Below are 18297 nucleotides of genomic sequence, written 5' to 3'. Positions count from 1 at the left end.
TGGGTATAAAGTACAGCTAGAAAGGTTTAAAATGTTCCGCTATGTTTTACCTATAATGCAAAAAAAAAAAAAAAAAAAATTTCTAGTATTTTTTTTTCAATTTTTTAGTTGTTTTCCATGAAACTAATGGGGTGTTTGATGCGCCATCCGCAGGATGCTCAGAGTGAGGGCCTCATGCCAGTCCGCACGCTCATGCAAACACGGGACAGACACATCTCTAGTGCGTCCTGCAGATAGGAAAACAATCTTCCACTGTTCCGTGCCACCCCCCCCCCCCCCCCACGGACCACCAGATGCACGTGAAAAAAAAATATTTTTTGAAGGCGGGACAGCGCATCCTGTCCACACATCTGCAATTTAAATGCCCCCCTAAGGGTGTGTTTGATAAGCTGGACAAACCCTGCCTGAACACACCAGGTGGCATATGTCCAGGACCTGTGAATCGCACCCCTAGGGAAGAGACTCACTGGTTCCATCCGACTCTTTGAATATAGAAGCAGCAAGGTCACTGTTACCGAGTATCAAACAAGGGTGTGCCAGGCGTATCAAACACACCCTAACATTACAGATGTGAACTACATGTTTTCGCTTTGGAGCCTGATTATGACATGTAAGCATTGTTTTACAAGACAAGAAAAATCACCAGCGAGCGTACAATGTGGCAATATTTTCTAAACTAAAGCCGTGTTTTAAGATTATAAAACATAACCCAATGCCAATTTCTAGCATTTGAGTTATGTTAAATCCATCTATGAGGTCTGATTGGATGAAAACGACCAGCCACAGCGTATTGTATAGGAGATTTTATCACGTCATTGTGAGCAGATATTACTAACGGCACCCAAATGTGTACACGGATGACAGACACTCATCACTTGGATGGCACATACGTTTTTTCCCAACATCATTCGTGTTCCAGATGAACGGCATCTCTGGTTCGAACCCCAGGCCAAAGAAACCTCAGGTTTGCATAGAAAAATGCATTTCAGATCCCCAAAAAATAAGAATCCGAGACACGTACTCTGCACCAGGACCTCCCCACACCACATCAGATCCCGAATTTGAGATCAGAGGTCACGAGATCCAGCCTCAGAAGGCATTTGTTTGATCCCATATGAGAAAGTAGGGTGAAAAAAAACGACCCCATACAGAAGAACAAAGGGGAGTCATCTTTGTGAACAATGATATTGATGCTCTACTAAATACCAATAACATGTTTTTTGCAAATCCAAAATTTTTTAGATCATAAAGAGAAGGCATAAAACCCTTATAAATATCCTCAGCCCTAGAAGTAATATCAAAATCACGAAGGCAACAAAACCACAACAAATCCAGACACAAGAAACAAAGTTTTTTCTCTTTTCCAAGTTAAAATCAAATCCATCAGAGACTCACTGTGACACGCCAAGCCACTTGGAGAAATTATCGAACTCAGTGTAGTCGCTGTCTGATATCATTGTCTGGTACCACGCCTTTCCTGCAGCCTTTATCTCCTGCAACCAATTCATTAAGAAGAACAATCAAGCACAGGAATGCATTGGCAATATTAAATTTGTGTTGGTATATAATGGACGACTCAAGCCTACTGCCAGGAACCAGACTCATTGTACAAGGTCCTCAAATTCCAGCCCGAATGGTCATGTATGTATTCTAAGTTACTTGCCAGTAGTAGCAGCAGCAGCAGCATTATGAATTTGTAGTGCTTAGTTTTCCCATTACAAAGAATTCAACAATCCAAAGTATTTTTCAACCAATACTAAGTTTTTCAATTACAAAGACTTCAAAAATCCAGAGTGTGTTTTCAACAAAAAGGTTCAGCTAAACAAACAACAGTACAGACAATCAAACCACAATCTAATGTTAGCCTGAATGCATTACATAACAATGTTTAATGTGTTTATATTAAACACGACTACTACATTCCATAAGGCAAGTGCTTGATTGGTGGTAGACTCACGCTGGAAACCTCGGTCACCCAATGTGTCTTCTATGGTGGTGTGTTTCAATCACAATCACAAACTACGTGCAGTATACAGTAAACAGAAGAAGTTTGTTTGGCCACCAGAGACAGTTGTTTAGATGAAAAATAAGCATACATTATGAAGCATTCAAGTAAACATAGACCAAAACCTAGGGGAAAAACAAAAAGATTTCCCTGAAGTAACAACTACAAACGTCAGTGGTATAACTATTTCCAAAACCTTATTTTTCAAGCCCAAAATACTGATAGATAAATCATAGAGGGTTGATACTTCATGACAGAGTGGCACCAAGAACTCAAATGTAAAAACAAGAGGTGAGCAGGGCAAAACGGTAATAGTGTTTCAACAAGCAATCTGCACTGCTGCACCAAGGATAAACAGCACATTAGAAAGTCACATTTCATGCTGTTGGTACCATCTATGCAAATGGACACACATTTAAAGTCACATTCCATGCTGCAGAAAGCAGAGTGAGGTAGAAAAAACCTTTCCCTTGGGTGGATCCAGTGGAAAGCAGAAGAAATAGAACGCAAAATTCTATAAAAGTAACATAACCAATGAACTCGCAAACATCAGACAACTGAAAATTTATGTTCTATACAAGTCTATTTGCATGTTCTGTCTTCATCAAGGCTGCTTTATTATTAGCTAGATGTTTTAGATACTTAAGTTCTAGTTGAGATGGAAAATGACATAGCCTTAGGAGTCTCATAACAAAATGCTATGAAGGACTTATTGGGTCATTTAAGTTCATCAATTTCAACTAATTTCTGAGGTTTGAAGCATAATGAAGGAAGAACACATACTAACAGTTACATATAGATAAACATATAGCTTCATTTTTCAAGTTCCAGTTGGATTGCCAACAACAGACCTCTCAGACATTGCTTATAATCGATTATACAGATGGGATTCTGTTTAAAAGAAACTTTTATATACATAAATAAAATCTTTAAGGAATAGAGACAAGTGACTATACTCACAGATCATACGGACTCAAATGAGAATACAAAGAAAAATCAAAATAAACCTGATAAGATGGTACCAACTTATCATATATTTAATTTACAACCTTGGGATACTTATTTACATAGGAGTTAGGACAAAACAAACTCCGCCTGTGTAGTTATACACTGCCGGTCCCAAGCCCGGATAAAGGAGGAGGGTTGCGGTAGGCCTGTGACAGCCAGCATAAAAACTTTGTCATATCCTATGAAAATGAACCAATATGAGAATTTCGTTGGGGTGTTCCCTACTGAGCGACGCGCTGTACTCTCTAGGCCCGGAGGCAGTGATAAATGTGCAAGGGTTGCTAGGTCGTCGCCCAGAAGCGACGCGTCACACCGGCGCCCGGGTGTGGTGTCAAATAGGCAAGGGTTCCCTCATTTTGTTGGACGGGTGGGGGTAAAGAAGTTAGTCCAAGACCATAAAATTAGGTTAGCCACTTGGAACATAGGGTCTTTAACTGGTAAGTTGGTAGAGTTAGTAGATGCTATGTGTAGGAGAAAGATTGATATTTTATGTCTTCAAGAGACCAAATGGGTAGGTGAGAAAGCTAAAGTGATAGAACCTTGGGGATATAAGATTTGGTATACAGGAATAAATAGGAATAGGAATGGAGTAGGGATTGTTATGAGTCGTCAGTTTATAGATAATGTAGTTGAGGTCCGTAGGAAGGGTGATAGAATTTTACTTATTAAATTAGTATTAGGTACGGATATTATTAATATTATTAGTGTTTATGCACCTCAAGTAGGTTTAGATGATTCCATTAAGCATCAATTTTGGGAAGATTTAGATGGAGTAGTACAAGAGACATCTTATGGAGAAAAGCTTTTCATCGGCGGTGACCTTAATGGACATGTAGGCATTAGTAGGGATGGATTTGAGAATATCCATGGAGGCTATGGTATAGGAAAAAGAAATGAAAGTGGAGAAAGGATTTTAGATTTTTGTTTGTCCTATGATATGATCTTAGCAAACACTTGGTTTAGGAAGAGGGAGTCTCACCTAGTAACATTTAAAAGTGGGGTTAATACGAGTCAGATAGATTTTTTCCTACTTAGAAAGAGAGATAGGGGTTGTTGCATCGATTGTAAGGTTATACCAGGTGAAAGTGTAGCTACACAACATAGAGTCTTAATTTTAGATCTTAGAATTAGACAATGCCGCAAAAGGGATAGACATAGGATAGATCCTAGAATTAAGTGGTGGGCACTGAAAGGAGCTAAACAAGGAATGTTTGTAGAGCAGGTAGTTAAGGAAGTTGATTGGTGTCTCGAGGAGGATTCAGAATCAATGTGGAATAAGATAGCGGGTGGTATGAGAAAAGTAGCTAAGGAGGTATTGGGTGAGTCTAAAGGCGGTGCACCACTAGGTAAGGATACATCATGGTGGAACGAGGATGTCAAATTAGCTATTAAGGTTAAAAGAGAGTGTTATAGAAATCTAAGTAAGAGTCGTGATAATGAGAATTTGGAGAAGTATATGATAGCAAAGAAGGAAGCTAAAAAAGTTGTTCGAAACGCGAGGGCTAAGGTATATAAGGAGGTTTATGACAAGTTGGATACCAAAGAAGGCGAGAAGGATATTTATAGGCTTGCAAAGATGAGAGATAGGAAATCGAAGGATTTGGGTATGGTTAGATGTATCAAAGATGAAACGCAAAGGGTTTTAGTCAAAGATGAGGAGATTAAGGAGAGATGGAAAGATTATTTTGATAAGCTATTTAATGATAGTCATGCTCAAGATCTTGGAGACTTCTCCATTCCTTTTCATGAGATAAATCGTGACTTCATGCGCAAGATTCAAAAGAAAGAAATTGCAGAGGCTTTGAAGAAAATGAAATCAAGAAGGGCAGTTGGCCCAGATGGTATACCTATCGAGGCTTGGAAATGCTTGGGAGAGAAAGGTTTAGAATGGTTGACAAATCTTTTTAACTTGATTTGGCGAACAAATAAGATGCCTAATGAGTGGAGGAAGAGTACTTTGGTGCCTTTATATAAGAATAAGGGTGATATACAAGATTGCACAAACTATCGTGGTATAAAACTCATGAGTCATACTATGAAACTTTGGGAGAGGGTGATTGAGTCTAGGTTGAGGAAGGTTGTCATGATATCGGAGAATCAATTTGGTTTTATGCCTGGAAGATCAACTATGGAAGCTATACATCTTCTTAGACAACTTATTAAAAGATATAGAGAGAGGAACAAAGATTTGCATATGGTTTTTATTGATTTAGAGAAGGCATACGATAGAGTACCTAGGGACGTTCTCTGGTGGACAATGATGAAGAAAGGTGTTTCTCTCAAGTACATTAGTATAATTAAAGATATGTATGAAGGAGTAGTAACCAATGTCCGCACTTGTGGAGGGGTGTCAACCAATTTTCCGATAACGGTTGGGTTACATCAAGGATCTGCTTTAAGCCCTTTCCTATTTGCGATAGTGATGGATGAGCTTACGAGATCAATTCAAGAAAATGTACCGTGGTGTATGTTGTTTGCTGATGATATTGTTTTGATTGATGAGTCTAGAGCTGGGGTTAATGCTAAGTTAGAATTATGGAGACAGACATTGGAAGCTAGAGGTTTTAAGTTGAGTAAGAGTAAGACTGAATATATGGAATGTCGGTTTAGTAAGCAACGAAGTAGTGATGGGAGTGTAGTGAAGCTTGGTGAGCAAGATATACCGGTGAATGATTATTTCAAATATTTGGGATCCATCATTCAAAAGTATGGAGAAATTCATGGAGATGTAAATCATAGGATAAAGGTTGGGTGGATGAAATGGAAAAGTGCTACTGGAGTGCTGTGCGATCGTAGAATGCCATTGCGGTTGAAGGGAAAGTTTTATAGGACGACTATTAGACCTGCTTTACTATATGGTACGGAATGTTGGGCTGCCAAGAGACATCATATTCAAAAAATGAGCGTAGCTGAGATGCGGATGCTTAGATGGATGTGTGGAAATACAATAAAAGATAAGATTCGGAACAAAGAGATACGTAAGAAGGTAGGTGTTGCACCCATTGAAAATAAGATGCGAGAGAATCGTTTACGGTGGTTTGGACATATTCGGCGAAGGCCTAATGATGCTCCAGTTAGAAGGTTGGAGAAATGGGAAAATATATTAGTTAAAAGAGGTCGGGGTAGGCCTAGGAAGACTTGGATGGAGATGATAGGAAAGGATATGAATGCTTTGAACCTCACCGAGGACATGGCGTTGGATAGAAATGATTGGAGGAAAAGGATTCATGTGGAAGACCCAAAATGAATTTCTTTTTTGGTTCATATCGCTGACCCCAATTGTTTTGGGATGAAGGCGTAGTTGTTGTTGTTGTTGTTGTTTGTTAGGACAAAACAAAAAAGCGAAATAGCAAACTTAAATTAATAATCAAATAAAATGGTTTTAAAAACATCAATTGTTCAATCTTCCAGTGAACCTTAGCAGCTGATAGAATCAGCTACTACAAAATGTACTTCAATTAACAGGTCTTTTATGCAAGCAAAACTCAAAGAATTAACTTTCTACATGTGAATCTGCACATAACTTTACTATACTGAACACCAAATATCATTGCATCTAGAAGATCAACGAATCTGGTTTAAAGATGCAAATCAAAATGACACTTTTCATGTATATGTACAATCTATGTCACATGGGTGCGGGGGTGCGGCAAATATATATATATATATATATATATATATATATATATATATATATATATATATATATATATATATATATATATATATATATATATATATATATAAAGTCCAAAAGTTGGACATAAATGACCTTAGGTGCGGTCAACCCGATACAAAATTTAACACAAAACATGAGCTACATGTATCATGAACTACTAAAACATCTAGGAAATACCAACTATTCTCCTAAGAACATGATCATACAAACACATAAGACAACACTACCAACCAAACAACAGCAACAGTAGTTACAAATGCAACTAGTTTTGCAGCATATAAAAATATCACATATACAAGTTGCCTAGAATATTAATAGAACAAGAACTATTTTGGATCATATCTAACTGATTACATGCTTCAAACTAAAGAAGCAATGCCTCTTGATCATTATTGAACTGACATCCGTCCATGAGTAACCCACCAGATGACTTTCGATAACCCATGAAGTATACTGCAAAATCATTCTCAAGATATCTATAAGTGGTGACTCGAGCCTTTTCAATGGATCCCCACCTAGCAGAACAACTCAAAACGTAAATTGTTAATTTCTTTATACTCATTCCCGTTTTGAAGAACCATTTGGACAAATGAGAATCCCCCTCCCTGTATGATTCCTTCTTCATATAGATAACTATAGGATCTATCGGATAGATTCACAATGACCAATCAATCGACAGCCAGTACAACTAAAGATTCACAGAAGACAACACTGAAGCTTCGGTCCCACAATTACCAACAACAACACAACAACATCAAGCGATATTGCATAACCATCACAGCCATATTCTTACCAACATGTATCATATTATTCAAAATAAGAAATTGCTGCTCTCCTAAACCTAAGATAACCACAAATTCTCAAGTACATGAATGGAAGAATTACACAAGCAAATGTGTATAGAACACAGGTTCTAGGCAATAGCTACATGATATTCCATAGTCAATCATTGCATTTACATAACCACAATTTCCTACACTAAGATGGGTCATCACTCTTGTCTTAAGTAAGATACTGAGAAAGAAAAGGGAAAATAAAAATGAAATCCAGATCGGCAAAACCAAAAGACACAAGAAAAGCAGCGGAAAACACACACACACACACACACACACACACACACACACACACACACACACACACACACATATATATATATATATATAACCGGACCTCACTGTGTGTGTATGAGAGAGAAATGTGACCAACATAGGCAAACACATGAAAATCATATTTCAACAGCTCCACTCCACGATGCAACCAACTAAATCGATCTAGCGAAGATAACAAACAAAATGGAATTGCAGAACAAACACAAACTAATAATAAAAATAGGAAAGAACGTATAGAATATAGACCTTTGGCACCTTCCTCTTCTTATCGAGCTTCTCCTTCTTGGCCTTGACCCTCTGCTCCTCAGCGAGCAGTGCCATCCTCCTCGCGGTCTTTGCATACGGGTTGAGCTTCAGAAGCGCGTCAAGGCTCTTGAGCGGGTTCTTCTTGAGCGTCTTGCGCTTGACCACCGTCTTGGCGGGCCTGACGACCGACTGCACCTCGTCCGAGTTGATGATCCTCGAGAGATCGGCATTCGTCATCTTCGCCCTCGGCAGAACATACCCGGTCTTCTCCTCGGACGCCTTGTCGAAGGTCCCATACACAGCGTCGAGCCTCTCGAAGGCGCACTTCGTCCAGATGATGAACCGGCCGATGTGGCCGCCTGGGGCGAGCTTGAGGAGGTTGAGCCGGTCGACGCAGGCGACCTCGATGCCGGGGATGTTGCGGAATGCCTTGACGAGCTTCGATCCCTTGGTGCCGTAGACGATGAGGGGGCCCTTGCGGGAGAGGTACCGGCGGTTGCGCATCTTGCCCTTGCCGGGGCGGATCGTGCGGCTCTTCTTCGCGCGCTCGACGTCGGGGCCCGCACCGATCTGGCTGAGAAGCTTCAGGGCCGCGGATGTCTTCTCAATGGACTCGACGGAGTCGGGGAGGACGAGAGGCAGCTCGGGGACGGACTCGACGCGGTGGCCCCGGGCGAGGACGAGGGAGGGCACCGCGGTGGCGGCGAGGGCGGAGGCGACGGCGAACCGGCGCTGGCCGATGTTGATCTTCCGGTGCCAGCGGCGCCAGATTTTCGTCGGGGCGAACATCCGGCCGCCGCGGCACATGTTGCCGAAGGCTCCCTGGCCGGCGCGGTGGGTACCGCCACCGGGGACGCGGGGGATCCTTGAGACGGCTCGGCCGGTGCCCCACGACTCGGCGGAGGTCTGGTGCCCGGCGCGCTTCGAGACGGCGTAGGGCTGCCGCTTGTTCTTCGAGAGGTTCGCGTGGACAAACGCCACCACGTCCGGGCGGATCGGAGCGCGCAGGACATCCGGGAGTGGAACGGACGCACCGGCGCCGTCGATCGCCATGTCGCCCTCTACATGATGGACGGTCACAAGCGGGCGGGCTGCGGCGGTGGCGGAGGGAGCCATCTCTCTCTCTCTCTGAAATGAAATGAGAATCGTTCTACTCAAGTGGAAACCCCAGAGGAGGGTTGTCTGCTAAAAATTACAAAACCCTAGAGGTGGAGACGGGTTGGAATGCAATGTTACCGTAACGCCCTGAAGTTACTATAAAATAACGAAAATATCATTTCTTTTTAATGTGGTCGGTGCCCAGATCTTAATCAATGACCCGCTGCAATGGGTTGGATTTTATCCCGATATACAACCAAATATGACTCCACTTAGGCGGATTTGGTAAGCCAAAACCATATCGATCATAATCTGACAATGCACGTATGGTGTTGATGAACATCTGGATTTGATGGATATTTGAATTAGTTTACATGTAAAAAAACTAGATTTGGTATAAGCTTTTTCACTATTTGGATCCGAATCCAAATTCTAATTAGTTTAGCCAACATCCATTTAGACGGATATGTTATTGGCTACATTTTATTCTAATTAGTTTGGCTATAGGGTTGACAATGTGCCTGGTTTGTATTGGGTACCCGAATCCACCCGAACCCGAATTCTCATGTAGTGGCATGAAAACCACCGACCCAAACAACATTCGAGTTGACCTGAACCCACCCCGAGCAATATGCTGGCCAGGTTTGTAACTTGACCCAACCCGACTTTTTGTCAAGTACCGGACCTGACTCTTGAGTATTTTATATGTATATTTAATATAAATAAATTTCTAAATTATATATGAGTTCGAATTTTATGACCCGACAAAACCCCAACCCAACAATTTGTTATTTGAATAGGTTGGGGTATACCTTGATGGGTCGGGTACCCGATCCATTGACAGCACTAACTAGCTGTGGACGAGAAGAGGGCCAGGGATGCAGCATTTAAACAGGTCGATCCACATTTGTTGAGATGGGTTGGGTGTCCATTTCAAGCAGTGTCATTTGAATTAAAGTGAATCAACCTGAAAGGGCCCGTCCGGATCCAATTGGCTAAAAATCACTTCACCAATGGGGACTCTGCTTTTCTGGCAGGAGCAGTTAGTGCACGTCAACTTGTGTTGGGACGTTGCAAGTTCCAATCCCAATGGTATAGTTGTATAACTGGTAGGGGTCTGCCTAACCCAAAAAAATCAGTTGGCTTCTGGCCGACTAAAACCTAGAAGAATCAATAGGTCGAATCAACCCCAATTCAACTTGAATCGGGTATAATCATCCCCATTCGGCTGAATCGGCCTTTTTTTATCATTTTTTATTTTTATATTTTTTAAAATAAAATAAAATTATCAGATTCGGCTCCCCAAATACTTTTTGAAAATCTATTTTGGTGTGAAACCGATTCTGACGACATTGATTTTGAGAAATGTTAAGATGGATGGCGCAAAGCTCGATAAAAAATGACCTCATACTAAATTCATCCCATAGTCACAAATATCGGTATCCACTATATCTTGGTGAAGCTATTTTTCGCGAAATTATAGGTATGGTGATAAATCTCAGAAACATCTAAAAAAAATGAGAATTAAAAAAATAAACAAAAATAAGTAAGAAAATATCATGTTTATATAATAAAATATATAATAAAAATACAAGTAAAAATACAAAATAAAGAAGAAAAACACATTTAAGATATAAAAATAAATAAATAACTCTATCAAAATTTTATAATATTTTCATAATATAGTGATGTTTTACTTATAATATCGTTTGTTGAAAATACAGCAATAATATCACAATATTTTGAAAATATAGCTGTGACTGTCATTCATCATGATCAAATATTGCTTAATCAAGTTTGGAGTTGAATGACAAAAAAAAATCTAATCAAACTTGCCTAAATAGCTAAAACATTATACTTTTTACATGTAATCAAATTCATAAGACCATCAGCTTCCAGTTCAGCTGAGATTCAGTTGTAAAATTGAACAGCAAATCAAAATATGATCTTTTTTTTGAAAGGAAAGCTGGGTTAGGCAGACCCCTACCAGTTATACAACTATACCATTGGGTTTTGAACCTGCACAGTCCCAACCAAGGTTGTTAAATGTGATGAGGCGAAGCGAGGCGTTGAGCCTGCGCTTCGCCTCTGAGGCGTACGCCTCAGGTACTGAGGCGTATGCCTCTCACAACTGGTATGAAAGTGAAGCGGTGGGAGGGGAGGCAGGGAGCGGCGGAAGAGCAGCTGGCCGGCACGTGGCGGTGGATCCACCGACACTTGGGGTTAGCACAGCCGGCGAATCGGGCGGAGGAGGAAGACTTGGGGATGAAGGAGGGGATTCTGGAGGTTGATGAGGGGCAATTTGCGCATCAGAGCACGCCTCAGTACCTTGAGCGTGTGCCTCGCCTCTGAGGCATACGCTTCAGGTACTGAGGCGTACGCCTCTCACAACACTGGTCCCAACACAAGGTGACGTGCACTAACAGCTCCTAACAGACAAGCGGAGCCCCGTTGAATTACTGAAGGGGTGTTCTATACTTCGTTAAAATCGATGATGAAATGGATGTAGATTGCCCCACTTCTTGAGTTAATTAGTGTAAAACCTCATGTCCTCATTGTCCCTAAAGGTGTGTTTGATTACCTCGGATCTATAAGGAGAAGCGAGGTTTTGTGGATCGAGGCATGGGGCCCATGCCTTGATCCAACCTCCATGCAAATGGAGGATATCAAACCAAGGTTTTGAGCTGTTTTAGGCTAAACCTCCCAAAACTGCAGATTTTAACTCTGTGGAATCAGACTAAAGATCATCTGATCTCTAGTTTAAAAAACTTGGATGTTAGGTTAAAGGTAATCAAATTCACCCCTTGGGACTACACTCGGCTTCTGGCTTGTAGCGAGGGACATGCACCCATGGGTTTTGAACTCTCACCAAGTTGGTGACATGCATAAGTTGCCCCTAACAAATGGATGGAACGAGCATGAGCTAAAAAAAAAAACCTTTATGGGAAACTGGATTTTTTTTTTTTTTGAAAAGGCAAGTTGGGGCTAGTCCGACCCCACCAGTTATTATTCAACCTACCACTGGGTTTTGAACCTGCAACGTCCCACCACGAGGAGACGTGCACTGACTGCTCCTACCAACAACGCGGAGCCCGTTGGTTATGGATTTTGGTTTTTGTTATGCAAGGATTTGAAAACAACGAGATTGTGAATGGGGTGGTCAAGCTAGAGATGGATCGAATAAGAAAGACTTGTTGCGATCCAATTAGCTCCAAAGGTGGTCAGGCAACAAGGTTGGTGATAGTGTGTGGATTCAAATCCAAACCCCTAAGATCCATGATAATCTTGGAGAATTTAAGTTGCCATTTGGGTAATTAATTTGTGTGTGGTTTAGGTCTGGAAAAAGAAAGCCTACAACTGAATAACTTATTTTTTCATTTGTTTTTTTATCTTACGACGAGATAGATATGATAAACGCTTATCAACAAATAGATAGATATGATAGGAGACTTGAGTTTAGGGAAGGTGGCTTTTAGGTTGTATGAAATTATTATTCTTATTGAATTTGAAAACTTCTTTCAAGTGATTTGAAACTTAAATATCTAAACTTCTCTCTTACGTGCCTAGAGTTAATATTTTGGATAATTAACCGATTTCTTTTTTTAATATCATGATTCTTATCATTATTTTTTCATAAGTGTTTATTTATTTACTTACTTTAGGTTAAGAAATTAGTGGGGCTTGTAAACAAGCTGAGCCACTCATGGCTCTGCTTGAATTTATCTCGTAAAGGGCTCTTCCCAAACCGGTGAATCTATGGATAACCTTGTCACGGAATCTACTGAAGAAAGGGGTTATTGGTTTTGACAGCAATGACTCTTTAGATCCTGACATTGATGTTCAAGATGGTGAAGCTTTTGATGATGGAATGAGACTCATGTGCGTGCAGATGATGTATATGTTGGAAAACTTTCCCGATTACATTGTTTCACAATCAACATCATGATAGAATTCAGAATAGGAATCAACGTGATAATCATGATTAACAGTCGTTCGAAACAAAAATAGGGAGCAAACATATCGATTTCCACATTATACCAAAATCAAGACAAATGCAAATGACCAAACATATGCATAGAACATAATAAAAACAACAGAAACATGTTAATATTATGTAATAGGCTAAGGCGTACGAAAGTACTCATCTTAGAGAAGATTCGCCCCTACATACGGTGCAAATAGGGTCTGACGTCCTTCTCCCAGGTTACAATAGCCTCGACGATCCGGATCGGTGCACTCTGACGGCAGATCGTCCTTCAAAGACAATCTCTCAGAACCACTGTTGCAGAAAACCCCTTTTGGGAAAACTCAGGAGAACGAGAGAGAAAAATAGCAGCAGGGAGAAAGAAAACGAAGAGTCAGGCGACTTCCTATGTATTCATAACCCCATCTCTAACCATGTTTTTATAACCTATGAACGGTTACAAAAATATGAAAGAGACCCATTACGGAATACGAGGGGTCGTGACCCGATAACAGATCTATCCATTATCCATTCTCTTAACTCATTATCTAATCCAAATAAAAACAGAAAACTGGGGCAAAAAGATCATTGGACTCTGATTGGATATGGCCCTAAAGGGCCAATTACCCAAACCCGAGCCCGGCCTGGCTCGACACAGCACGGCACGGTAGGCGGGTGCACATGCGCGTGTGTGTGGTAGCCATCACACTCCCTTGTTCTTTGTAACAAGTGTAAGAGCTTCCATGTAGGTTATAAAGCCCATAACATACTTGAAACTCTTAATATGGAACTATTTCACATCATCAAGTCCAAACATACTCCAAAAAGGAGTGGTCTCCATTGTTTTCCATTATTTGAATTCACTCTTCTCCTCTTCTTACACCCAACATTCTCCCACAAATTCAAAGAATGAAAACAGGAGGAAACCAAGATGCAAGATGAAGTAGTCTGTAGCAGGACATATCATGCTTTCAGTAATGGTACCTTCCGGTTTGAACCACTACCTTAGTTGACTAACTTTACCCTCACAGAAACGAAGTGAACTAAAGTCTTGAACTTAAACCTTTGGTGTAGGAGTGCCCATTAGCAACAACACGATAAAGGTTCTGGTTGTAATCTTTAAGGGCGGCGTGTTAAAGGTCATGCGCCCGAATCCTGTTTCATGAGTGACTTCAGGAATAACCCAATTCCTTAAACTATGGCAACACAGTCACACTCACATAGGTATACTTCTCCAAAGATGCATTGCTAACATCTCGCCTAAAAGGCTTTGAACTCATTCAGAGTTTTAACTCTTTATTAACTTGCAGCTACAACACCTTTTCAGAGTAATTAGGGGAACAGACACAGATACATAATATCACATTAAGAAGGTGCTATCCAGTTCACCCTACAACTTGTTATTATCACATTGAACCAACTTTGTGAGATCTCCACTCAGATAGGTTGGGTTGCTACTGTAGATGAATTACTGATGGGTTTCAGTCTCATCTCATCTCTGGATTTCAGGACTAATGACTTATCTAGTCCTTTCGTTAATAGATCAACTGCGTTATCTTTGGATCCAACATAATCCACAACAACCACTAACTGAGACATCAATTTCTTTACAGATTTTATTCTGACTTGGATGTGTCTTCTCTACTTTTGATTATATTTTATGTTTTTGATCTTTGTAATTGTGGTCATATTGTCACAATGCATAGATATTGCAGGAATTGGTTTGCTCATTAAAGGAAGTTTCTCAAGAAGTCACTTAAACCACTCAGCTTCTATTTTTGTTACATCTAAAGCACAAAGCTCAGCCTCAAAAGTAGACAGTGACAAGATGGTCTGCTTTACTGATTTTCAGGCGACTTCTTTCCAATGCCTTGCTTCAGGTGAATTCATTGCATCTCAGAAAGTGGGTGGATCATCCTCGATAAGGTAAGGTAAGTGATATAATCACTTCTCAAATCCTTGGTAATTCGTGGTCTCTTACTCTTTCTTGGTTCAACCACTTCCTCAAACTCAATTGGTCTAGGGTGGGAACAAGATGGCTCAACCCTCACATCTGTCATCATTTTCACATGTTCGAAAATGGAACCAGAAGTTGAAGGTATATCTAAAGAAAAAATATTCTGAGGTACACCAACTTTCATGGGAAATACATCCTCAAAGAATATAGCTTCTCGAAGCTCAACAATAGAGTTTACATCTATGCCAGATATCTCAGACTTAATTACTAAGAACTTGTAGGCATAGTTGTTCTCTACATAACCCAAAAAGATAGCATCTAGGGTTTTAGGACTCAGCTTCTTCTGTTGTGCTCTGAGACAAGTACCTTTGCAAGATACCTCCATACTTTGAGGTATTTTAAGTTAGATTTCCTATTTCTTCAGAGTTCACATGCGCTACTGTTCTTATGCTTCTGGCAAACTCTATTCAGAATATGGTAAGTCGTATTCAAAGCATCCCCCCACATATAGGTAGGTAATTCAGAACTCTCAAGTAGAGAATTTATCATGTCAGTTAGGGTTCTATTCTTCCTTTCTGCAATCTCATTAGATTGAAGAGAATATGGAGCGGTAAGCTCATAAACTATGCCAACAGATTTGCAATATTCATCAAGTTTGTTAGAGGTATATTCTTCCCCTCTATCAGACCTCAATCTTTTAAGTTTTCTATCAGTTTGTGTTTCTGCTTCATTCTTAAAAATAAGAAACTTATCAAAAGCTTCATCTTTTGATTTTAACAGATACACATAATAGTATTTAGTGTCATTATCTATAAAAGTGATAAAGTACTTTTTATTATTTCTGGTTAACACTTCATTAAACTCACAGATATCTGTGTGCACCAGATTCAATATTTCAGAATCTCTAACAATCGTATGAAATGGTTTCCTACATTGTTTTGCTTGCACACAAATTTCACATTAATTTTTTAGTTTTATCTATGGAGTCCTCAAGAATCATCTTCAAGTTCATCATGCGTTTTACAGAATTAAAATTCACATGACCCAATCTATTATGGCACAAATAAGATGATTCTATATTGTAAGCAACAACAGACAATGAATCAAAAGAAACATCTTTCTCTAATTTATTACTGCAAACATGTTCAACTCGAAGTTTAAACAAACCATCATCTAAATATCCCTTGCCAATAAAGGTTCCAGAATGTAAAACAACAACTTTATTATATTTAAAGTTAAATTCATAACTCTCTCTAACAAGACATGATCCACTTAAAATGTTTCTTCTAACTACAGGCACATGATGCACTTTGTCTAGAGATAAAACTCGTCTTGAAGAAAACTTCAGATCCACGCATCCAATCCCTAATACCTTTGCAGTCGTTGAGTTGCCCATAGTCACAGATCTGCCTGCAACAGTCTGGTATGAGACAAAAAACAAACTTATTAGTACAAACATGCACATTAGGCCAGTGTCAACCAGCCACTCAGTCGGCTCATAAACATGATAGATTTGCGGGCTAACATAAACATACTCAGTACTAGTCCCAACGACCTCAGTCACCATATTGACTTGAGGTGTTCCATCTGTGGTCCCATGAGCCTTGGCTTTCTTGGAAGGACATTTCTTAGCCCAGTGCCCAACCTGTCCACAGTTCCACCACAGTTTGTTCTTTGCCTTCTTCTAGATTTTGGCTTTAGGTTTAAATTGGTTTTTTATTACAAGTTTCGGTTTTTGTCCTTTGCCTTTAAAAGATCTGGTCATCATATTCACTTTAGGTTGTTCAGTTGGCATCATAACCTGTTTCTGACTCTGATGCTCTTACTTAATGGCTATGGCTACCATAAGATCATCTAGGAAAATCTTTCCTCTACGGTGCTTAAGAGACATATCAAAGTCTACCCAAGACTTAGGAAAATTTTCCATGATGGTCATAACTTGAAACTTCTGGCCCAACTGTGAAGCAACAACAAAAACTCGTGTGCCTGTTCAGTGACCGACTTGCCCTCTATCATATGATATTTCAAAAACTTGGCAATCGAGTACTTCTTAAGACCTTGGTCTTCGATATTGTACTTTTTATCAAGTTGATCCCATAAGGCTTTAGCAGTGGTAGACAAGAAACAATATACATCGAACAAAGTGTTGGACAAAGCCAACAAAATACAACCACAACATATATCATTCTTCTCTTTTCACTCTACATCTGTATTAACTGCAGCAGGATCAGAGTCAGTCTAAAAAACTGAAGGGCATTCGAGTTCTAGAACAGATAATAGACCTATAGTTGTGAACCAGATTTTTATGCATTGTTGTCAACGCTTGAAATTATGACCGGCAAATTTTTCAGGCATACCGAACATGTCCACTTTTGGTACAAAACTAGAGGAAGTCGACATGCTTAGAATCTTCTCTAAGACTGTTGGAAAACTTTCTCGATTACATCGTTTCACAACCAACATCATGATAGAATTCAAAATAGGAATCAACACGATAATCATGATTAATAGTCGATCGAAACAAAAACAGGGAGCAAACATATCAATTTTTATATTATACCAAAATCCAGACAAATACAAATAACCAAACATATGCATAGAATATAATAAAAACAACATAAACATATTAATATTATGTATTAGGCTAAGGCGTACGAAAGTACTTTTCTTAGAGAAGATTCACCCCCACATACGATGCAAATAAGGTCCAGCGTCCTTCCCCCAGGATATAATAGCCTCGACGATCCAGATCAGTACACTCCGACGGTAGATCGTCCTTCGAAGACAACCTCTCGGAACCACTGTTGCAGAAAACCCCTTTCTAGGAAAACTCGGGAGAACGAGAGAAAAATAGCAGCAGGGAGAGAGAAAATGAAGAGTCAGAAGAATTTCTCTGTATTCATAACCCCAACCCTAACCACGTTTTTATAACCTATGAACGATTACAAAAACGTGGAAGAGACCCGTTACGAAATACGAGGGGTCGTGACCCGATAATGTATCTATTCGTTATCCATTCTCTTAGATCATTGGACTCTGATTGGATATGGCCCTAAAGGGCCAATTACCCGAACCCGAACCGAACCAGCCCGGCTCGGCACGGCTGGGCGGGCGAGCGCACGCGTGTGTGTGGTAGTCATCTCACTCCTTTGTTCTTTGAAACAAGTGTAAGAGCTTCCATGTAGGTTATAAAACCCACAACATACTTGAAACTCTTCAATATGGGACTAT

General features: G+C 40.1%; 1 protein-coding gene across 1 annotated transcript; it reads right to left on the bottom strand.

Moving 5' to 3' along the window:
* Positions 1 to 1171: 1171 nt before the first annotated feature.
* On the bottom strand, positions 1172 to 9217 carry LOC149834269 (large ribosomal subunit protein uL4-like). The gene is made up of 2 exons (XM_090011310.1): positions 8048 to 9217; positions 1172 to 1493 (listed from the first exon to the last, which is right to left on the bottom strand). The coding sequence occupies exons 1-2, from the start codon at positions 9161 to 9163 to the stop codon at positions 1392 to 1394; spliced, it is 1218 nt and encodes a 405-aa protein (XP_089867436.1). The 5' UTR covers positions 9164 to 9217; the 3' UTR covers positions 1172 to 1391.
* Between the last annotated feature and the right edge of the window lie 9080 nt (positions 9218 to 18297).

This window comes from Nuphar pumila, chromosome 6 (assembly GCF_984573655.1).
Source record: "Nuphar pumila chromosome 6, dmNupPumi1.hap1.1, whole genome shotgun sequence".
NCBI classification, from domain to species: Eukaryota; Viridiplantae; Streptophyta; class Magnoliopsida; order Nymphaeales; family Nymphaeaceae; genus Nuphar; species Nuphar pumila.
The sequence above is the reverse complement of the archived record's forward strand: the minus strand, read 5'-3'. Positions and strand labels throughout refer to the sequence as shown.